The sequence below is a fragment of the Lemur catta genome, chromosome 21 (assembly GCF_020740605.2).
Source record: "Lemur catta isolate mLemCat1 chromosome 21, mLemCat1.pri, whole genome shotgun sequence".
Classification (NCBI taxonomy): domain Eukaryota; kingdom Metazoa; phylum Chordata; class Mammalia; order Primates; family Lemuridae; genus Lemur; species Lemur catta.
In genome coordinates, this window is record NC_059148.1 from 31305327 (window position 1) to 31328440 (window position 23114).

The 23114-nt window shown below is 53.7% G+C and overlaps 1 protein-coding gene across 1 annotated transcript in view; it reads left to right on the forward strand.

Annotated features, from left to right (window-relative positions):
• The first annotated feature begins 3940 nt into the window (after nt 1-3940).
• The window catches only part of ADGRD1 (adhesion G protein-coupled receptor D1), an 84924-nt gene continuing 65750 nt past the window's right edge, over nt 3941-23114 (forward strand). The window contains exons 1-7 of the mRNA XM_045534313.1: nt 3941-4028; nt 4635-5262; nt 5353-5389; nt 14605-14688; nt 16635-16730; nt 18368-18490; nt 22818-22997. Of these exons, the coding sequence (XP_045390269.1) occupies nt 5197-5262; nt 5353-5389; nt 14605-14688; nt 16635-16730; nt 18368-18490; nt 22818-22997 (586 nt within the window). The 5' untranslated portion in view covers nt 3941-4028; nt 4635-5196. The remainder of the gene's footprint in view (nt 4029-4634; nt 5263-5352; nt 5390-14604; nt 14689-16634; nt 16731-18367; nt 18491-22817; nt 22998-23114) is intronic.

The following is a 23114-nucleotide window of genomic DNA, read 5'->3' on the forward strand; positions in this document are numbered from 1 at the left end:
CTCTCTCGTTCCTGCTCCACTTTCAGTTTCAGGCCTTGCTTGTGCTCCGGGATGCCAGCGTCCCTCCGACGCTAGAGTGGGGGTCTCGCTAGCCTGGTCGTGGGGAACAACGGAGGTTCTGTTTCCTGGTCCGACCTCTGTCTCAGGTGGGCCCTGTGTCCCTGTCTGCGGATGGATGTTTTCAGGGGCCTCACTCCTCTCCCAGCAGAGGGGATCTGCGATGACGTTCTGCGCCCTCCCTGGGAAGAGGGGTTGCTGAAGCTCGAGCCCTGGGCCGGGAGGGCTGGCGGGGCTGGCTGTCCCCCCAGCCACGTGAGGACTTTGCTCCTTGGGAGAAAGGTCAAGGTCAGCCTTGGTGCCTTTGCACGGTGGTGGCTGCTCCTCCAGCCCCTGCTTCCTGCCGGGGTTCCAGGGAGGGGCGGCCGTGTGTGGGGACAAACACCCCTTTGGTGCAGCTGCGGGTTCTGTGTCCTCGCGCCAGCCCACACCGGCCTTGCCAAATTCATTACCAATGTCTGCTGCGTCCTCCTTGCCTGTGGGCTGCACTTCCCTCCTGTGCTCTGCCACCTGCGAAGCCACGCCTGCGCCCACTCTCTGCCACCTGAGAGACCACACCTGTGCCCACTCTGCCACCTGAGAGACCACGCCTGTGCCCACTCTGCCACCTGCGGGGCCACGCCTGTGCCCACTCTGCCACCTGCGGGGCCACGTCTGTGCCCACTCTGCCACCTGCGAGGCCACGCCTGTGTCCACGCTCCTCGGACCCGTGTGACTTTCCCGGATTTCAGGCGAGGTGGCTTCCCTGGACCTCAGCTCTCTGGTGGGTTTAAGGAAAGCCCTGACTGTGCAGAGTAGCCGGGTTTTTCCTGAGTTGGGTGTGATGCTCTCGCCGCCCTCCACACCCCAGGAGGGTGGCGTGTGGTTTCCGTTCTCATGACGTTGGGGCAGCTGCTCCACCCGTCCCACTCCCAGGTTCCAGCCGGGAAGAAGGGTCCGGTCAGAAGGCTGCAGGAAGAGCAAGGATCAAAGGGCAAAGATTTTGCCTCTCAAAAATGTTTTTGCAGAAGTTTTGCTTATTCAAGAGGCGTCTGCTACATCTCATTGTGAGAACGTCACAGGGTCGTGCCTGAAAGAGCACTTTTAACTGAGTGTGTTGGCAATTCGACACTGAAAGAAGAAAGAGAACAGATTTTGGGTCAGTAGTTAGCAATGTCTGCAGAAACTGCAGTTTCTTAAGCTTTCGTCCTTTCTCTCCATCTGTTTGAAAGTTGGATGAGGCCAGGTGCAGTGGCTCATGCCCGTGACCCCAGCATTTTGGGAGGCCGAGGTAGGAGGATCACTTGAGCCCAGGAGGTTGAGACCAGCCTGGGGAACATAATGAGACCCTGTCTGTACTAAACATAACAATAGAAAAATTAGCCAGGCGTCATGGCACACACCTGTAGTCCCAGCTACTCAAGAAGCCGAGGCAGGAGGATCGCTTGAGCCCAGGAGGTGGAGGCTGCTGTGAGCTAGGCTGATGCCACAGCACTGTAGCCGGGGCAACAGAGCAAAACTCTGTCTCCAAAAAATAAAAAACCCAGAAACCAAGCTCAAACTTGCTTGAGCCCAAACATGACAGTATTGGGGTCTGTCAGGGGGATTTGGCTTTAGGTGCAGCAGGATCCAGGGGCTCAGTTGACATCCTCAAGTCCTCTCTTGGCCCCTTCAGTGCTATGATGCTCGTGTTTCTATGTTTGCCCTTTACTTTCTGCTGCAGGCAATTCTGTTCTATAAAAATGGACATTGACAGCTTTAATTTAAGATCATTCAGGGTCAACAACTCTAATGGGGAGGGGAGTCCTCTCCCTCCCGAGGTCAGTCTGTTAATCCCAGGGAAGACACTGATTGGTCCTGAGCAGTAGGTCACATGTATGCCTTTGGGCCAATCGCAGTGCCTGTGGTAGGGGGGTGCTGCATGCGTTCCGATGGCCACGTGCCCACCACAGTCCCTGACGGTTCCCGTTCACGGGTTGGCGAAGGCCGTGTTCTCCAAAGCGCACAGGGAGGCTGCGCTGGCAGAGACCACGTGTGTTTATGATCCATGCCATGCCCATCCCATAGCTCCTTTCCGGAATGTTCTTTAGCCATTAACAGGAGGAATCCCCTGACTCCTCCACGTCGCTACCCCAGTGAATTCACCCGCAGAGCTTCCTAACCCCTGAGTTTCTGTAGCTCCTGCCCCGTGCGCAGGGGTCCCCAGAAGCACATGTGAGGGGTCCCCCCGGCTCTGGGCACGTCTCCCAGGGTGGTGGTTTGGGGGGGGTCTGTGGTGCAGGCAGGTGCGGCTGGGGGGTGTCAGGAGTCAGGAGCTCCTGTGTCACAGCCCGTCCACCGACCCCAGCACGGGGGCCGCTCACGGGACTCTCCCTGCCAGCCCATGCTGTCCCCAGCACGGGGACACATGTCAGGTGTGCACAGGCATCACCCGCGTGAATAATCCAGTCACGTCCCCATGGTTGGCTGCTGTCCCCCTCTGTGGCATCCCTGTTAAAATTTATTGAGTACAGCCTTGTCGGAATGTGAAGCCCCTTTTAATATTTAATTAGCATTTACTCAGCAGAAGCCTGATACATTCTACCAAAGCACGACAAGTTTCTCCATCCCTGAGGTAAGCGGGCTGTCCTCGCTCAGAACGTCTCGTTTGAATGGTGCGTGTTGCGTGTTGTGTGTTGCATGTTGCATGTTGAATGCCTGTGATGTGCCAAGCCCTGTTCTGGGGGCCGGGACTGCAGAGAGACAAGCAGAAGTCCCTGCTCTCGTGGGCGTCTCCGTGGGGAGAGGCTGACAATAAACGAGGTCAGTGTTTGAGATGTGACGTGTGCCCCGCAGTGATGGGGGCTTTGCGAGCAACACCGCAGGGGAGGGTGCTGGGGCGCAGGAGTGTGTGCCAGGTGACGTGAGGGGGTGATGGGGTGGGACGCAAGAGGGACCCCAAGCTGTTTGGTCAGGGCCCACCCCGTTCCCAGAGCCCCCGCCCTCTGGGGACCTGCTCCAGGGGGAGGTGGGCTCTCCCTCCACACCTCTGAGTGGGAGAGGGGAGGCCGTGTGCCAGTGCCATCCCATAGTCTGGCATCGGGATCGAACATCCATCTGGGTGTGTGTAGACGCCTGCGGGGCAGGTTCTGCTCAACTTGCTTTCTACCCGGATTTTACGGCCGCCCTGGACTTGGGTGCCGTCCGTCGTCCAATGACAGATTTATGATGGAAAAGAAACATCGGCTTTGCCCAGGTCTGGGGCTGGGCAGGGCCCGTGTGTTCGGGAATCCGTGTGGTTCTTCTGACGTTAAGGCCGGGGCGGGGACAACTGCCACACCGTCCCTCCCTCCACGCTCCCCCGAGGGAGGTGGAAGGACTGGGCAGCGGATGCCACGTGGAGATAAAGGTCGTGGACGAGTCTCTTCTGAGGCGGATCAGCCTGGGCAAGCGGCCTAAGGTCACGGTCCCAGCTCCAGGCTTTGGAGGTGGCAGGAGAGGGGCCGGGAAGAAACCACCTGTCTCCTCCCGCTGCGCCGGGGGGTCCGGCTGTCGGAGCATCCGAGCTGCCGTCGGCTGCAGGCGCAAGTTCAAAATAATCCCCCCCTCCCCCCGTCCCCCGCCGCCTTGGGCAGCAGGTCTCTCTCCCTGTGCGTGGAGACTGGAAGCCGCTTTCTCCTCTTTAGGAAGTCGGTTGGATTCGAGGCTCCTAATCCCCATTTAAAGCCAGGACCGTGGGGATTGCGCTATCAGCGAACATTTATTGGGTGTTATTTTCTACTTTATAACAATAATCATAGCCAACATTTATGGACTGACAATTTTCCTTAATAAAAACTAACATCTATTGAGCGCCACGTGTTTTTCAAGCGCTGCTCTAGGAGCCTGACACATGTGACCCTGCCGAGGGGGACCCACGACCTCCCTTTTGCAGACAAGGAATTTGCCAGCGAGAGAGACGCGGGGATTTGCCTGAGAGCGCGGCCCGTGCGTGTCGGGCAGTTCACAGACAGGTGAGTGTTGGTCAGATCACGCGGCAAACGTGGCCGTGATCACAGGGTGTGCGTGTGTGTGCGTGTACACTTGGGTAGATCGGAGAAACTCTGGTCTAGGGTAAACTGAGGCATGGCTGGCCGAGGGTCCCTTTGCTGTCACACTGAGACGCTGTCCTGGGTGCTGGGTGGGGACGGCCGTGGGGTCTGGCGTACCTGCTCAGTGTAACTAACCCCGTGGCTTTCGCGACTGCTGAAAGAGTTAAGGAGGGATGGGGTCGGCCCCTAGCGCGGGGGGCAGGGTGGGCGTGTTTATTTCCCTTTCCTGCCCCCGTGTCCCCTCTGCCTTCCTTCGGGCAAACCAGACTCGGCTCTAAAGGGAGCTTGTGGTTTGTTTGACAGTCTGTCCTGACGTCGCCAACACTAACTGGCGCGGCCTCCGCGGTGCTGATTAGAAGCACCTGTGGCGGCCGTGTCCCCGGCCGCGTCGGAGCCTGAGATCCTGAAGGCGTTTCCAGCTGCTCCTAACGGGCCGGTGTTAGGACCCAGGAAGGACGGAGCCGCCGGGATATAAATAGAGAAGGAGCAGAGCAAGGTCTGAACCTGACATCACTGCTCTCCACCCAGGGCGCGGAGCCTCGTAAACTCCAGCCAGGCCGGGAGGAGTTAGCGGGCGGCCCGGGACGGGCTCCAGCCGCGGCCGGGAGCTCCGGGGCAGAGTCACTCGGGAAGGCTCCTTGCTCTCTCCCGCCGCAAGAAAAAGGAGAAAAGTCCAGTCCACATCCGACTGGGACGCACGAAGGCTCCTGGGATACAGGAAAGCCCTGGAGGACACACACAGTCCCCGCCTCGCACGCGGTGACGCCTCCGATTGCTCTCCCGGCGCTGCGACTGGGACGTGCGTCCCTCCCTGCGTGCCGTGGCAGGTCTGGTCATCGCAATGAGCCCACCGATCGCCCGAGAAGCTCGAGCTCTGAGACAAGGAAGAGACACCCGTTAACCCCCAAGACGGCTGCGTTTCACAAACTTGAAGGAGACAAAAGCTTTTCCTCCCCGGAACCTGTGAAGATGCCCCTCTCCCGGGGAGGTGACAGCTGAAGAGGACGCCTCCTCCCAGCCCCTGGGGACTTGCTCGTGGATCCCAGCCCCTGGGGACTTGCTCGTGGATCGCACTGTCCTCCGAGGAACCATGGGGAAGCTGCTGCCCCTCTGCTGCTGGTACTCGTGGCTGCTGCTGTTCGACTGTGACTTTCAGGTAACGTCCCCAAGTGGCCACTGTTGGTGCCGGGTAGATTTCTGCCGGGAGGTGTCCCCGAGAGTCTCACCGTGTGGTCTTTGTGTGCAGGTGCGCGGAGCCCACTCCAGGTCGCAGGACCACCCAGGTAAGGGCGTCTCCTTGTTCTCACCACGTTTTCCTCTTGCCCCGCGGGTGTCCTGGGAACGGCTTATTTGTTTATCACAGAGGCTGTCCTCAAAGGGCCCTTGTTGGGGTCTTTGGTCCTCCAGACTCTCTGCCCGGCTGGCCGTGAGCTTTGTCCTCCCGTTGTCCGGGCTGGGACGGAGCAGCAGCCGGGCCACCCCTGGCTCTGGGTCGGATGAAACCTGTGATTAGGGGAATTCAGCCTCCTCAGGGCCGAGCGCCCTCTGTCCCCATCAACTCGCATCCTGTGTCTCCCGGGCGAGCTCTCTCGCGCTGACTGGGAGCTTTGGCCCGTCCGAGGCTGTTGGTAGCCGCACAGTGGGGCTTTCCTCGTCCGGTGCCGGACACAGAGCAAGCCTGGTGCCCACCCGGCCAGGCGCCTTCCTTTCACCATCGGGATGCTCAGTCTAGAAGCGTCAGGACGAGGCTTCTTTCTGGGTGGACGGGGAGGCCCCATCCTCCACCGGCAGGTGTGCGGGGGGCACGTTTCCCGCCCCATCGGTCAGGAGCAGGCGGGAGAGGGAAAGGGGTCCTGTGGGCAGCGGGGGTCGCATGCTGCTGGAAGTTGCAGGTGGGGAGGCCCCCCCACCGCTAATGCCCGAGCCTTTGCTGGGGAGCTGGCTCTGTTCCCGCAGAGCCTCGCCCCCGGGGCCCTGCCCGCCTGCCACGGGGACCGGCCTCTAACCACCAGCCAGAACCCGGCTCAGGCTGCACCCAGGGCCCCCAGAAAGAGCCCCGGTCAGAGCCCGGGACCCTGGCAGGGGTCTCCTTTCTGGCTGTGACGCGGGGCCACGCCACCCCTCAGCCTGCCAGCGACAGGGCTCGGGGTGCTGCCGTTCCTCTGTCACCCACATTTTCGGGGAGCTTCTCAAGTCCCCCGTGTAGCAGGTGAGAAGCTGTGGATTTCCACGCGTTCCCCTTTCCCCAACCGAGTTGCTGGAAGAAAGGGAAGGGTTTCTGTGGCCAGCACCGCGTCCAGTGTGCCGCTCCGCTGGCTTCCAGCAGAGGAGGAAGCCGGGAGGACAGGGAGGTGCCTCCTCGAGCTGGTGTCGGGGGTCGGGCAGGGCTGTGCACCCCACGGTCCTGGAGCCCCGAGCAGCCCCGAGGCCCCAGCCACGGTGCTCACTGCCGCTCAGTGTTGGAAAGGGAGCCATGAGGGCACCTCCCAGACCGCTGCCTTGTGATTCGGGGTCCACATGTATACACACACGTGCACACACGTCCACACACATCCTCAATGCCCACATGTGTTCGCCCACATGTGTTCACACACATGCACACACAGCCACATGCATGCCCACATGCCTGTACATGTCCACACATGCACATGCCTCCACATGTACCCCTATGCACCACCCACACCCTCACACATGCACACACATCCACCCATGTCCACACACCTGCACACATGTCCACGCACATCCTCAGTGCCCACGTGTTCACACACATGCACACAAATCACATACATGCCCACATGCCTGCACATGCACATGCCTCCACATGTACCCCTATGCACCACCCACACCCTCACACATGAACATACATCCACACATATCCACACACCTGCACACATGTCCACATGCCTCCACATGTACCCCTGTGCACCACACATACCCTCACACACATCCACATGTGTCCACACATGTCCACACATGCCCACACATATGCACTCACATTCTTTTCTTAAAATTTATTTTTAAAAATTCTTTAACCCTTCTACCTGCACACTGAGTGTTTCAATTTGCTGCACTGACATTCTTGGCCCTGAGCGTATGCAGCAGTTTGCACTGTCTTGGCTCCATCTAGAGACTGTGCTCCGGCCACGTCCTGCCTTAGGGTAGAAAACCATGTTTCTTGATCAACTGGCCATGTGACAATCTGAGAATGACAGAAATGTCGCTGGAAAGACGCCGTGGTGCCGGGGCTGGCGTGGGGGGTGCGGGGGGTGGTGGTGCTTCTTGAGCTCTGGGTCTGGAACCCAGGTGCCCCCGACTGCCCCGACCCCAGCCACCCCCTCTCTGCTGGTCCTTCCTCGACTGCCCCTTTCAGCTTTGTGGGTTTGTCTTTCTTTCCTTTGTTTTTCCCTTTTATTTCCTCCTTTTCCTCCCCGCTTCCTGCTCTGGGACAGTGAAGGGCTCCAGTTTGCCGAGCTCGGAGGGTCCTCCATCCTGCACTCCGCCCCCGGGCTCTGTCTGCTTTTCTTTCCTCAGTTTCCCCTGGCGTTGCCTGCCCAGTCCTCTCTGCCTGTCTCCTCTCCCCCGGCCCATCCACGGCCTCTGGGGGCTCCAGCCGGGCACCCCCGTCACACTCCCGCTCACGACCCTGAGGCCGAGGCACCCGGGGACCCCCCAGGGGGAAGCCCGACCCCGGCACCATCTCGAGGGCACCCACTGATGGCGTGGACGCCCCGACACGCGCGGCCTGCTGGGACAGGGACGCGGGAAGCAGCCCGCACAGCTCGCAGCGTCTCACTCCGGGAACGCTACAATGTAGCGCCCATGTGGCAGCACCCGGGGCCTGCACAGCCACCCCCGGCAGCAGTGTCGTCACTGCAGATGAAGACGTGTGTCTTCCAGCGAGATTAAGGGACTTGCTTGTGGTCTCAGGGCACAGCACTGAGCTCAGGGGACTCACGACGCCCAGGGCACTGGGGAGACAGACGGAGATTACCGGAAGATAACAGCCGAGTGGCGAGTGCGGCACTGCAGGTGCGCACAGGTGCCAGGTGACCTCGCGGAGGGCCCCGCACAGGGCGGGAACCCCGGTCTCCGGAGCCCGCTTGAACTTGATGCAGGGCTTTACCAGAACCGTGGGGCTTCCCTGCCTTCTCGTCCTGGTGCCCAGCACCGGGCCCCGCGCCCGGCAGGTGCTCAGGCCGTGTGGACTTGTCCACGCCGTCGAGGAAGGGAAGGGAGGAGGCAGCACGGCCGCCCTGCACGGCTCAGCTCCCGGCGCCCACCTGGCACCGTCTGGTTTCTCTGCGCCAGGTCTTAGCTCGACCCCGCCTTACAGACACGTGCTCGGTTTGTAAGTAATCGCAAATCCACTGGGAATCGTTTTGAGCCTTTGCACCACCTGTGTTGGTCTGTGAGTGCAGGTTGCCGTTTTAGAGGAGTGGTGGGAGGTTGCAGTTGGAAGGGGCCCTAGAGACTCGTTAGCCACCAGCCCCCTTTACAGGGACACCAGGAGAGGAAGATGAGGCTCAGAGAGGGGACGGCCGGGCTCCCCGAGTCCGACCCACCCACAGCCAAGGTGTCTCCACGGCCCAGCCGGGCATCTGCCTCTGTTCCCTGGGAAGCTGTGATGTTGATTAATCTAAATCCATAAATGGCATTGGCCAGGACACTGCAGGCCAGGTTTTCTTAAAGTTTATAAACAAACCATTTTATAGATAACATTTATAATGAGGAAAAGGGAATGTAAAAAAAGAAAAAAAGAAAACCATGTCATTTTCCAGAAGTTTCTAGTCCTGGGGTGCTTGGTGCGGCTGGTTCCAGTCCGTTCCCAGGAGGGTGGGCAGTCACTCTGCCTCCCTATTTAGGGACCCGGGAGGCCAAGGCGGATAATTATAGTGATTATCATTCTTTGTGTTTACATAACGTTGCATAGTTTATAAAGGACTGTCACAACCACTGGTCACGGCAGAAACTTCATTCTTCATATTCCCAGTGGAAAAGATATGCTTATGATGGGATTTTTTAAAACAATGCTTAGACCCATTGAACAAATGGGGATTTGGCAAATAGAGATTCTCTGGGGTACCAGAGTTATATATATATATAATTATATTCTATGTGGATTCATCTGCTCATTTTTGCATTTCATCTTTAGAGTTATTTTTTAAATTACTAGGATTAAAAATTTGGGAGACTTAAAATGCAAAAATCTGAATTTCCGATACACTCCCACCCACCCCACGCCTGGTTTCAGACACGAGGGGTAAGGGGCAGATGGAGCGGTTGAGGAAGAGTCCGGCACAGGACACAGACCACAGGCGAACACACTGACAAAGAAATCCAGATAACAGTAAATGCCACGAGAAAGCTACGTGAGGACGTGGGAGGCAGGGTGGACGGTGGTGTGAAGAGAGGGTGGTCCGAGGGGAGGGCCCTGTGAGCTGAGACCTGAATTATAGAGTCAGCCATGCAAAGCGCAGGGAACAGCATCGTAGGTGGTGGGAACAGCAGGCAAAGTCCAATGGGGAAGGTGAGCTTTGTGTGTCTGGATTTCAGCTGAATCGAGTAGATGGACACAGAAGATGTATTTCCCTAAATGAAACCAAGGCATGTGGTTTCCTTGACAGACACAAGGAATAAGTAATATGGAAGGGATAGGAATAGGGAAATCTGGAAGAAAAACTGAAAAGGGAAAATTAACTTTTTTTTTGAGTATTAATGCTCCTGCCTCTCCTCCGTCCCTCCCTCTCTCTCTCTCACACACACGCCCCCCCCCGCAAACCGAATCGATGGGCCGTTGTGTGTGGATGATAAATCAGTCCCGAAGACTCGGTTTATAACGGTGGGGCAGCTGGAACGGTCCTGCCCTCCGTGCCTTCTGGATTCTCTCTCTCTCTGCCTTCCCCTCCTACTCAATTTCTTGAGGCCTGGGGATATTTTGAAGTCCCCGGACGAGCCACGTTATTGCTGGCCTGGCCGTCCTGTCTGAGCAGACGTTTATTCTCTATGAGAGTTTATCTGGTGACAACTCAGGTGATTGCCCAGCCGGAGGGTCTTGTGTCACCGTCTCGAAGGGAAAAGAGCCACAGAGTGTCTTTTTCACAAAAGAGTGAGATTTCCTTGTCCTGATGAAACTGTTAGGACTATAGTTTATTTTACTCTTTAGATGGTAAAAGGGAACCTACGGGCTGAACTCAGTCCTCCGTTACGTCTTGTAGTGCCGCACACTGTTTTAATTTTTAAAAAATTGCTAACATTAAAAATCTGGGAGATTTCAAATGAAAAAATCCGGATGTCCGGCTTCTCTTTAAAGAGTGGGATACCTGGCAATCCCGGGCAAACTCCTCGACAGAGCAGGAGTTCTCTGGCAAGAGGAGGCGGTGGCTTTACTGGCACCGGGTACACACCTCTGGTCCCCGCAGCCTCTCCTGCCCCGGGCTCCGCAGTCGGCAACGTGGGGCAATGCCTGGCGTCTGTGTCCAGCGCCTGTCCTTGGGGTCCCTGCCTGACCCTTCCAGGTTGTTAACTGCCTGGAGCGCCATCCCCGGCCTCTGTCCAGATCACTCCTAGTGCGTCCCCTTGCCTCGTGGACGTTTCTGTCTGCAGCCCCTTCCGCGCCTGTTCCCCGTCTGTCACATGAGCCCCGTGTTTCACGTGTGTGTGACGGGCAGTGACACGCAATGGAAGGTCCCAACGCCCCTCCCCAGGCCCCCGTCACTTGTGGACACTGGCTGGCTTCGGGGTGCGTCTTCTGAGGTGAAGGGGACACCCCCCTGTCCTCCGTCCCCCTTTCTACCCAGAGCTGACCGTGGCCAGGCGCAAACGGAAAGGACAGAAAGAATCTTGTGTCCACAGGGCTTATTTTATGGAGATGACAGTTCTGAAGACGCAGCATCTGTTCCTTGTATAACAGATGCTATTTCCTTTTGCGACTTTTCCCCAGATGGATCGAATAACAAGTCAATGAGGTTTTCTTCTCTTCAGAATGAATATCCTAGATTTTAGGGGGGAAAAAAAAAGCGTGGTACAAATGAAAAGGAAGAGTTTCAATTTTTGCATTTCAGATTCTCAGTGCTGCGTTACGATGGCAGGACTATTCCCACTGGAAACCCACTGAGGTCGGGCGTTACTTCCCGACATGCACGGGAGAGTCGGGTGTTGTTCAGACACTTCTCTCTGGCGTATGCCCCAGAGCGCGCTCTGCCCCTGGCTCGCAGCGTGGGCTCGTGTACGGAGCACTGAAGCCACAGATGCAAACCGGAAAAGGAGCCCGTGATCCGGACGTGTGCAGATGTTGGGCACCCGGGAGGCAAAAATGCAGATACTAGGCGGATGCCTCAGTTCTCATCTGGCAATTTAGTACGGACACGACTTACGGTCATTTTCACTGTGACAGCAGGTCTTAAAATATTTTTATAGGAATACAGGTCCAAAAATTCAAATAGAACAGAAAGATAATGCAATGTAAACCTTCTCCTTACACGTGACACCCAGTTCCTCAACTTTTTCACGCCGAAAATACTGGCATCGGTTTCTGGGGTTTCCATCCAAGCATCTCTCTCTCTCTCTCTCTCTCTCTCTCGCTCTCACTCTCGCTCTCGTCTCTCTCTTCTCTCCCTCCCTGCCCCAAACACCTGTATTGTACACAGATAGCTCCTGGCATACACATTTTTTTTTTGTCATCTTGATTTGTCAACACTTAACAATGTCAATCAAAGAACATTCTACATCCTTCTGTGAGCCTCCGTGTTTGTCCCGGTTGCACACTAGTGCCTTGTGCGAATTGCCGCGTCTGTCCAGCCAGCCCTCTGTCCACGAACATTTAAGCTACTCTCAGGCTTCCGACACTATAACAAATTCTGCAACAAATAAACCTTGTATGTAGGTCTTTGATCATTTATGTGAATATGTCTCTAGCATGAATTCCTAGGAGTGGGATTGCTAGATCAAAGCAAACGTACACTTAAAATTTGGATAGATATTGCCAAATTGCCTGCCAGAAAGTCTGTACTGATTTGAACTCACATCAGAAATGGGGTAGAAGCTGTCAACCTGGCGTATCTAACCTTTTGTTTGCTGGTCTGATAGGGGAGCTCCGACAGGCTATGTCATTGCGGATTTTAACATGCTTTTAAAAGTATGAGCAAGACTGAACATCATTTCCTGTATTTAAAAATAATTCATATTACTTTTACTTTGAACTATCCAATTGTGTCATTTGCCCCACTATTATGTTGGTTTATTTCTTCTTAATAGTAGGAGTTTTTATTAACATAATAAATTTAACACAGCTAAAGAGAAATCCATACATTTCGGTCATATGCGTTATGTAAACATAATTCCTTGGTTTGATTTAGCTGGATTTTTTTTCCGTACGGAAATTTTAAAATACGTATGCATCAAATTTGTAGTCTGTTTCCCTCAGAAGCTTTTATGTTTTATCTTGTAACACTTCAATTTTAATACATCTGGAAATTGTTACGATGTTAGGAGTGAGGTAGGGATCTTAATGTTTCCCAGAGGGTCAACTGGCTCCAATACCTTCTGTGGAATAATATTTCTCCTCTGATTTAAAATACCGCCTTTATCATAAACAAATTTCCACATGTACTTGGGAGTGTTGGTGGGTTTTTCTTCCACTGAACTGTCTATTCGTGTGTCACAAGTTGTCTTAATTCTTGCAGCTGTACAATGTCCTGCCTCGAGTGCACGACCACTCCCATTAACCTTTTATCTTCCTTCTTCAGGTTTTCTTGTTTATTCTTGCTTATTTATTTTTATGTATAAACTCCATAATCAGATTTCCATCTCAAGAAATTCTCTTAGACTTTTTACAGCAAATCTCTTAATATTTATAGATTAATTAAAGAATGGTTGACACTTTTATGATCTTGAGTCTGCTTTTCCCAGAATAGGATAAGTCTCTCATTTGTCGAAGGGTTAACACCCCTCAGTGTTGTTATTTTTTGTTTTCTTTGTGCGAATCTTGTGCCATTCTTGTTCTTTTCTTCTTAAATGTTTTCTCTTTATTGGCTACGCTTATAAATGAGAACTTTTCTTCTTCTCTTCTTTTTTAGCACTGTTGTTGGAACACAGGAAAGCTATTGACATTTGTATATTAAAGTTGTATAAGCCTTTTGCTAAATTCTTTTATTGTTTGTAATAGTTTTTCACTTACCAAATTCTTTTCTTGTGTGTAAGGCTTTTTCACTTTGGTTAGCAGGCAGACATCATTTGGAAATAATGATCATATTATCTCCTCTTTAAAAAGTTTATTTTATTTTATTTTTTTTACAAAGAATAGCACAAAGATTACTTTATTTTTACTTTCGTATGATCTAGCAGATGTTTAGGGCGGCTGATGATGATTTAGTCATCTGGACCACTATTTCCACTTCTGGGAACTAGTCGCAGGGGACTAATCCAAGAAAAGATGAATGTTAGCATTCTATGCACGGAGCCACCCGTGTTAGAGTTACCGTGACGGCAAACACGGAAGCTGTTGACGCTCCGTCGGTAGTAGGGTGGTGAAGGTGGCTGTTAGTGGCGCGGCCACTCGAGGGAATGTTACCCACACTGATTGTGAGGACGGGACACAGATGAGTTAAATCATCCACATAGTATCCGATGAGAAGAGCAGGACAGACAATAATACATCTGCAAAAGGTTCTGTCTGCTCAGAGTACGAGGAGCGTAAAGGAAATTTTGAACTGAGTAACTTTTGGTGGGGGGAAACATGGAGGGACGATGGGAGGAGCAGGGGGGACTCAGACTCGAGGGTGTGTGCACCCTACCATGCTGTGCGGTTCCGAGCAAGACCCTCACTCCTTGTCTTCACAAATAGGCCAAGCGGACAATTCTCTTGCAGATGCTCCTCAGAATAAAACGAGGAAGTGTTTGTTAAGTACCTCAAACCATGTCTGGCAGAATATCGATGTTAGTTTCTTCCTCTTTTAAAGTGATTTTTTTCCTCCCGAGACAGTCTCACTCTGTTGCTTGGGCTAGAGTGCCGTGGCGTCAGCCTAGCTCACAGCAACCTCCAACTCCCGGGCTCAAGCGATCCTCCTGCCTCAGCCTCCCAAAGTGCTGGGATTACAGGTGTGCGCCACTGCACCCGGCCTTAAAATGATTGTTGACCTTCTTTCTGTCGTCTGTTTGCATCAGACATTCTCTCTAAAACCATGTGAAATAAGAGTAGGATAATGGATCTGCCTTTTTCCTGACCCACCATCAGGCACGGTGGCTTTGTTTTCACGAGGTGAGAGGCATCTATCTTTTCCTACTTAACCTGTTTTGTCCACCTTATGGAACTATTTACCAATTTATGATTTAAGAGTCTTTTTTAAACCGAGAACGAGTACTGGCTTTTACCCGGTGCCTTTTCAATGTCGCCCTGGGCCATCGCGGTACGCCGCTATTCCAAGTGTGTGCTGAGCGGTTCTGCATCTGCAGTTCTCTCCTCCCTAATATGATCTAAAATTTTTCCTCTTCTTTCCCCGAGGGTTTGAGGTCTTGGCTTCTGCTTCCCATTACTGGCCGCTGGAGAACGTGGACGGGATCCGTGAACTGCAGGACACGACCGGAGGTAGACGCGGGTGGTGAGGAAGCCGTGGTCGCAGGAAGCCACACGCCGTTGGGGGCGGGGGGATGTGGGAGGAATCGGCTCTGAGTGGAAACTGGGACGGAAGAGATGAGCAAATATTTGTGTAGCTTCCGCCTCGTAATTATTGCAAAGTATTTTACTAGAACTTTTATATCTAGAACTGTTATATGTTGAAGGACAGAATTTCTGATTCAAAATATGATTCAAATGTGCATTTTCCCCCAACCTCAAAACAGAACCTGCTGTCACGGATCCATCTGCGGGTGAGTCCGGGTATATATTTTCTAGCTCGACCAAACCGGCAGGGTGTCTGTGCCCGCCAAAGCAGGGGCCTGTTTCCAGCAGGCACCAAAGGTCGAGCCAACCGAGACTCACTCACAAGTTCGTGGGCCACTGTGTCACCCGCAAGGGCACTGACACCTCCCCGTCGGCTCCCCACACACCAGCTGCCCTTGAGAAGACTAAAGGTCACCTGAGAGCTTCCCAGGGGTCCCATTCCGTGCAGAACAGTGTCTCTATTTGACTCAACTCCTGCATTTGCTAGTAGGAGAAACCCAAGATATCCCTGAGCACTTTTTCCCCATTCCAACAAGAACCTTTTTCCAACTGTAAGTCTTGAAGGATTTGGGATTGTTTTATGGTTTATTTTTCTTTGCTTCGTGCTGTGGGACATGTCAGACAGCCGAGGTATACAGAAGGGGCTTACTGTTCACCAGCCCTAGCTCATGCTTCAGTCGTTTGTATACTGGCTCTGTGTCATGCATTTTTTTTCAAAAGCCACATATTGCCGGGTACTGTCCTTCCCACACCAGCATGCTGGCATTTTCCTCATTCCCGAGAACATTCTGCATTGCAGCGGTGACAAACGTCCCTGTGAAAGTTTGCTCTATGACTGGCGCAGGTTAAAATAAACCACGTCCCCTTGTCACAATCTAGGTTTCGTTTCTCAGGGCCTTTAATTTAAAGCCACTGAAAGGGGATCATTTCCCTACGTGGAAATGCATTGTTGAAATAGCCCATTGTCAGGACCCGGCAACTCCAACGTTAGGAGTTATTTCACACAAGAGCTCCAGTAACTATCAGCATATTTCTCCCCTCACCCCCGAGCTGAGCGCCTGGTTGTGGATTAAATCAGTAACTCTTGGCGTTTGGAAAACCTTTACCCATGAAAAAGTCTCCTCCAAAGGTGCTGTAATTACCCACATGTAGTTACACACTGCAGGGGAGTTTTGTTTGCTGAGTGTATCGGCTTCTAGGAAAACTCTAATATATCAGTGTTTGTTCTGAAGCACGGGATGGTGACGGTCTCACGGCGCTTGCCTGCGGGAGCCGTTCCTCACGCCACGACGCCGGGCCGGCGTGTTTCACTGTGATTACGGCTTCTTAAGGGAAAAGGAGCAGAGGAGTTTCCGCCAGCACATTTTGCCGGCCGGGGACAGTCCGGTGGCCTTGAAAAGCACCTCTCGGATGTGCGGCTTTGTCGTTTGTTGCCGAATTCTCCGTGTTTCATCCGTGTGTCGCATCCCATGCAGCTGTCCTCATGCCGTGTTTCTGTCATCAGTCCTCGTGACGTCATCACCATTAACCCTTCTGTGAAGGCCGTTTCGTAAATGGCCAAGTTCAAGTTCGTATCTCTCAACTGAGTATCCGCGTAGGAGCTGGAGCCAGCGGATGGGATCCGTGCTGGCACCAAACTCGCAGCCACCGTGCCCCAACTTTGGGACCCACGGGGCTGGGAGGGGGCCGTCCCACGGGCTGCGTGGGTGCGGCCGTGGGGGCTGCAGGGGGGGAGGCAGGAGAGAAGACGGAGGTGTCCCTCGGCCAGACGGGCCCTCCGGATGCGTGTTGCGGGTTGAGAGATACGTCGGATCCATCCGTGTTTCGTGTCACTCATGTTTTGTGCTTTTCTCTTTTGTCGTTTCCCCCAGCGTTGCGAACCCACAACCTCACTGTGCTCCCTCCCCATAACTCCACCTTTGTGCACACCAATGACTCTGCCTACTCAAATTTCTCTGCAACCGTAGGTGAGCACGCACACGTTTGCTCTGCGTTCTGTCGCGTCTGGGCCTGCAGCGAGTTCTAAGGCCGGGGCACCATGGTGGCACGTGGACTCCCCCTGCCATGGCACGTGGACACCCCCCCCCGCTGTGGCACATGGATTCTCCCTGCTGTGGCACGTGGACTCTCCCTGCCGTGGCACATGGACTCCCCCACCGCCGTGGCACGTGGATTCCCCTGCTGTGGCACATGGACTCCCCCTGCTGTGGCATGTGGACCCTCCTTGCCGTGGCTGGCAGACAAGCAGAGCCCACATCAGGCCCAGCAGCCCCAGGTGTTAGCAGTGGCTGCTCAGGGCCAACCCTAGGGCAGGTGTCGCAAGTCCAGATACAGCGGAAGGCGGGACTAGTCTTTCAAGTTACCAGCACTTTCTGAACCAGCTGCTCGTTTTCAGAACCAAACAGACACAAGAGGAGGCCTTTTCTAAACATAGAAATTGTTTGGATTTTTAAATAGAGCATGTCCTTGGGGATAGGAAAAGCAGGCCCTTTTAATGGAAAAGCAAAGCTGAGTTTAAAATGCCACGTCGAACATTTGATCCCTTACAAACATTAAAATCCGCATTTCTTCTGTAGCTGGACTTAAAAAGAGTCGTTAGAAGCTGTTGTAGGAGACACACCCACAAGAATCCCGATTAAGTTGTCTTATTTAATAACCCCCAGAGCCCATGCAGCTTCTGCTCTTCCCGCACAGCTCAGTTTGCTGATGGCAACCAAGGTGTTTATGTGACGGGTGTGTGGCAGGTCAGATCCTGCAGGTCTGGTCCATCCACGGCTGGGGACGCCTGGGGCATTCCCTGCCTGGCCCACGTGGTGGCAGAGAGACCTGAGCAACTGTGACCCCAGCTGCCCATAAATGCTCACTCGTGGTTTCTAAGGTCTCCACTTCCCTATTCTGCACACCGTTGACCTCACACTCCCAGCATGCGTGTGCTGCGGGACTGGGACGAAACCTGGCCGCACCGGGCAGGGCCCGTCCCCCGGACTCACGGCCGTTTTGTGCACTCGGCAGCCATTTAAAATGTGACTCTGGTTTTCCTTGTAGAGTCTGATAATGGGTGGTTTTTTTTGTTTGTTTTATTTATTTTTTAAATCCTGAGTACACATGTCTGGGATCAGGGGCTTTCAATTAGGACTCAAAAGGAGAGGAGTTAAGTCCTAGTTGTATATTCACACTCTTGCTGAAGTGTTTCGCTTGGGAAGTTCGTGGGAGGCTGCGAGCCGGAAGGACTCATAAAACGTGTCGATGCCACCAAAGTCCAGGCCAGTAGGAGGTTAGCGTCATGTCCCTCTTAGAGTGCACCTGCGGGCAATACAATAACTATAGTATTATAACACCTATCTTATGCAAATATAATATCAATAGGATTTAATACTAATTTATTATCTAACACGGCAACATAAATTATTTACAATTTAATTATTAATAATAAATATTAATCCATTCTATAATATTACTATCATAGAGTATATAGATTATAAATGCATAATAGAATTAGAAAGATAAATAGTAACGTGTATCATACACAAGTTGTAAGTCTGACAGACGTCTCTAGGCTTCTACTGTTGCAGCGCTAACGCACGGCGCGGTTTCTCTTCCCCAGATATCGTAGAGGGGCGGGTCAACAAAGGCATCTACCTCAAGGAGGAGAAAGGGGTCACGCTGCTCTACTACGGCCGGTACCAGAGCTCCTGCATCAGCAACCCGGCGCGCTGCGGCCCCGAAGGTGAGTGGCCGGCGCTGGTGTGACCCCAGTGCACGTGGCTGTCGGGGAGCCCCCGCCCCGGCCGGCGCAGTGTGAGTACGAGGTTCTCACTGACTGCAGGACGCACGACAAACCTTGGGGGGGGCAGGGGAGGGACACAGGCAGCTGCCGTCCCGGGGGCTGAGAGGTGTGACGTTGCCTCGCAGAGATGTAAGATGAAAATGTTTAACCTTGTAAAAAAACCTCCTTAAAATAATAGAGGCAGTGATGTCACGGCGGGTTTGGGCAGGGCCACGGCCTTCGCGGGAAGGAAATCCACCGTGCGGCTCACAGAACGTTAGTTCTGGCTCCGGGTGCTGGTGGCAGGGAGGGCGGGGCCTGTTAGCGCCCGCGGGCGGCTGCGCCTCTTCCGTGGCCGTGAGGAGTGGCTGGGCAGGGGGGGATCGGCCCCAGAAGGTGGCCACAGCCTGTGGCCAAAGCCATGTGGCGGACAGGACACATACTTGCAAAAGAAAAAAATAATCAGGGACCGGCTCCTTTTTTTGTCATGTGAAAATTTGTCCGCAGCATCTGGGCCCGTCGGATACTTTCTGGGGACGTGTTCTCCGCCCTGCAAGCCCGCCTTGGGCCTTCAGGGTCCTTTCTCCCGGGAAAATGACAAGTCGTCATTTCCAGGGAGGAAACCAGTGTGACGCAGGCCTGGTCTGAAGCCCCAGGGCTTTCTGGACATCAGAGGGCCCCAAGAGATGAGTCCACGGTGCACGCACGATGCAGGGACAGTGAGGACCACGGTCCAGCAAAAATAAACACAAGCTTGACGAGGCACAAACACGTGGGAGGGGACGTTTTGTGGAAACCAGAATTTTGAGAAATGGTTTTGAGGTTCCGAACCACGGCCAGGTTTACAGATTTGTACTTTGGGCTGTTTCCGAGTTCAGAGAGCCGTGTAAACACACCAGGCTTATTTATTCCTCCAAATTGAAAACACCCCCGGGCGCAGGGACAGCCGCAGGGAGGACAAACAGCGACTGTGCTCCAGTCCCAGCTGTCCCTCCCTGGTTTCTAGGGAACCGCTCCTCCTCCGCGGGGTAGAGGTGTCTCTGCGGCTCCAGCCACTGCACCAGAACTGCTCTCATTTGGGGACGGGGACAGTGCAGCCCACAGACCCCGGTGACCAGGGAGATGCTCTCTCCGAGGGAAGGATGGCATTGTACACTGATCACAAATGCCAACTCCTGGGTTCACATCCCGACTTTGCTGACTAGCTGTGTGGCCTTGGGCAAGTTACTTAACCTCTCTGTGCTTCAGTTTTCTCATGTGTGCAATGGGAATAATAACAGCACCTGCTTCATAGGGTTGTTGGGAGGACTAAGAGCTCGTACGTGTAAAAGCCTCAGCACAGCTTTCCTTGCCCATAGTTGGTTCTCAGTCGATGCTGGAAGTCATGTTCTTCTTTCTAAAGTGTTATTTACATATTGAGGGAATTTCTTGTCTGTTAAATGTATTGCGAATTTTATTTCTCCACATTGTCATTCGTCTTTTGACTTTGTTATGGTAATTTTTTTTGCCTTGCAGAGTATTATAATATTTACACACTCAAATTTATCAGTCTTTTCTTGTGATGTCTGGATTTTTGTTTTTCCTTTTTGTTGTCTTGTTGAGAAAGACACGTCCTCGCTTTATTTTTTTGGATGGATGAGGATTCAATGCTCACGACAAGAAGAATCAAATCAATTTGTCAATATCGCGCTTATTTCTTTTCCCTTCAGCTTGTCCGTTTTGTACTGACGTCCCAGTCCGAGAGGCAGAGTTCCTTCAAATGCTAATGCTGAAGGCACATTGTGAATCTTTTAAGACTCTGCGAAGACACAAATTAATATTTAAATAGAAGCCGTTCCTTGGACAGAAGCCATTGTTTGCGGGTCGAGTTACCCAGACGAGAGCGAGGTCTGAGCCCTTCATCCTCCCCGCACCGAACACCACACACAGTGTTGTTATTTTTTTTCTTTTTCTTTCTGGACAGAAAGACGTTTGGCCGAGACAGTATAATTTTGAATTGAGTGAAAGGAATTTTTCGACACAGCAAAGTTTTTGGAAAAAATTAACGTTCACGAATCCTACTGGGAATGTGTTTCATAACGAAAATTTCACAATGGGCTGTGCTCATTTCCCTGCGAATCTGGTGGCTTCCGAGCGCGGGAGATGCAGCCAGAAGGCCCGGGGGGCTCCTGGCTTCTGTGGCCCCCGAGTACGGCGCACAGGGCACCCTCGGACGGGGGTGGCCCCGAGTCTCCTTCCCCCACTCGGCCCTCGCAGGGAGCGGGCTCAGGAGGGGAAGCCGGGAAGGCCCAGCCGGGCCCGGGGACGCCACCGTCAGTACCCTGGGCCGTGCGCAGTCTCGTCCCTTCACAGTGGGGACCCCCACCGCAGGGCAGCTGGAGGGGTTCTCGCTCTCCTCGGTGGCCCTCGGCACACACCCTCGTGACTCGGACCCTTCAGAGATCAGAAACATCCAGGGGCCTTGTAGAGTTTCGAGGTTCCTCTTACATTAAAAAATAAGATGGAGAAATTCTAAGCCAGGATCATAAAAATCATGCAGTTTTCCATGTTTCTGTCAATCATACTGGGCTTTGAACTGGCAAAGGCACAATGCAATTCTCGTAAGACGACGTTGTCACAAGGCATTTGAAGGCCTCGTAACAAATGTATTTAATTTTTAAGGCGTCACAGTAAGGATGGCTGGTAATGAAAAACCAATTTATACATGAATGACAAGTGTCTTCTTTTAATTCAGTGACTCTCTCTAAGACCACGTCTGTGACTTCATTGGAAGATTAGGTCTAAAGTCTAAACTTGGTTCCATCTACATAAATAAGGTCAAGGACAAATGTGCTGCTGTCTCCTCCCTCTGCCCACCCACCCCGTCCCACCGGGGGTCCTCTCTCGGCGTCCCTGAGGCCCCGTCACCGCTGAGCCCGGGCCTGCTTGTTGGGGGTGGGGGGTGGGGGGGAGCAGCCGGATTTGCTTCTGGCTTTCGTAGGCAGAGTCCAGCCAGGTGGCGGCTTAGCTCACACGTGCACACACGTCACACCCACGTTTGTCGCACGCAAAGACAGGCCGGGGGGTGGGGCGAGTGTTCCTGGAGGCAGAATAGAGCCAATCAGAGCCCCGCAGTGTCACGGTAGTGAGGCACCAGCCCCCCAGGGCCCCCGAGCCCCGGCCAGGGCTGAGCCTTGATCACCTTTCAGCGAGGGGCCCCCAGACCCTCGAGGGGGGAACTCGGGACCGAGAGTCACCATCAGGAGCTGCGCTTTTAGGTTCCTCTTACCTTAAAAAATAAAACAGGGAAACTCAAAACCAGGATTATAAAAATTGCTCTCTGTTCTCCGTGTTGACAAAGGTGCAATGTGATGCAATGGCCGAACTATGTTGTCACGCGGCATTTGAAGGATGTGCCATCCGCTCCCGGTGACGGAGGGCCGTCCGCTGACGGGCCAGCTCGGTCACGCCAACACGTGGACACCACCTTCCCCGGGTGGCACTGGGGTCAGAGGTCACCCACAGTCTGCAGACGGGTGTCTGGGAAAAGCTCTCGCCGCCGCCCCGTCCCTGTGGGCGCCGTGCACGGACAATCCCAGACACCAAAACCCTCGACAGTGCCCTTCCCTTCGACAGGAAACCCCCCACCAAGCTGTGCCGGAAAGTCTGCTTCAAATTCTGTTTGAAACATTTCCCCAAAAAGCCAAAGAAAACCTCGACCCTGCAGGAGGGGGCTGTTGTTTAGAGAAGGCCGCACCCGTTTGGAACGGTTGCTGCACAGACGTAAAAACGACGGCGCCAGGTGTATTTATGGACACGGGGGAAGTTCACGGTGTAATAAATTGTTAGAAGAATGTTGTTTATAAACCGGTATACGCGAGATGGCTCCTTTCTTTGTAAAATATATTTATAGCGGCGGCTTTGGAAGGCGCTCCCGCGACGCCGTGTCTGCAGGAGGGGAGGTCCCCGCGTCCGCCCGCCCTGCCGATGCGCTTGGGTTTGCACTGCTCTGAGTCGGTCCCTGGTTTGGTGGGTTTGAGCAGATTAACCTCGGTTTCCTCATCTGTATAATGGGACGGGAACAGGCGTTTGTACTATTTAAAAGAAGACAATTCGTTTAAAGATCTTAGAGAAGTGCCCTTAATACACGCTAGCTAACATCACTGCGTGTTTTCTGAGTTGAACACACGCTGCCTCTGCATGAGGGAAAAGTGCCTCAGATGCAGAGCGGAGAGCGGAGTCACCTGCTCCCGACAGTCACGTGCGCCTGTTCCCGTCAGCAACTCACCGCGTCCTTTCCTGCCCGCAGGGGTCACCTTTTCTTTTTTCTGGAAGACGCAAGGAGAACAGTCCCGACCGGCCCCTTCTGCGTACGCTGGGCAGGTCATTTCCGACGGGTTCAAAGTCTGCTCCAGCGGCGGCAAAGGCTCCGTGGAGCTGTACACGCGGGACAACTCCAAGACGTGGGAGGCCACCTTCAGCCCGCCTGGTGAGTGACGGGGTGGGCCCCTAAAGCTCAGCCCGGAGGAGCCGAGTCCTCTCCGAGGACGGACGCCGGGGCCCGACGGTGCGGGGAGCCCAGGGTGCTTGGCCTCCGGGTGTGCGG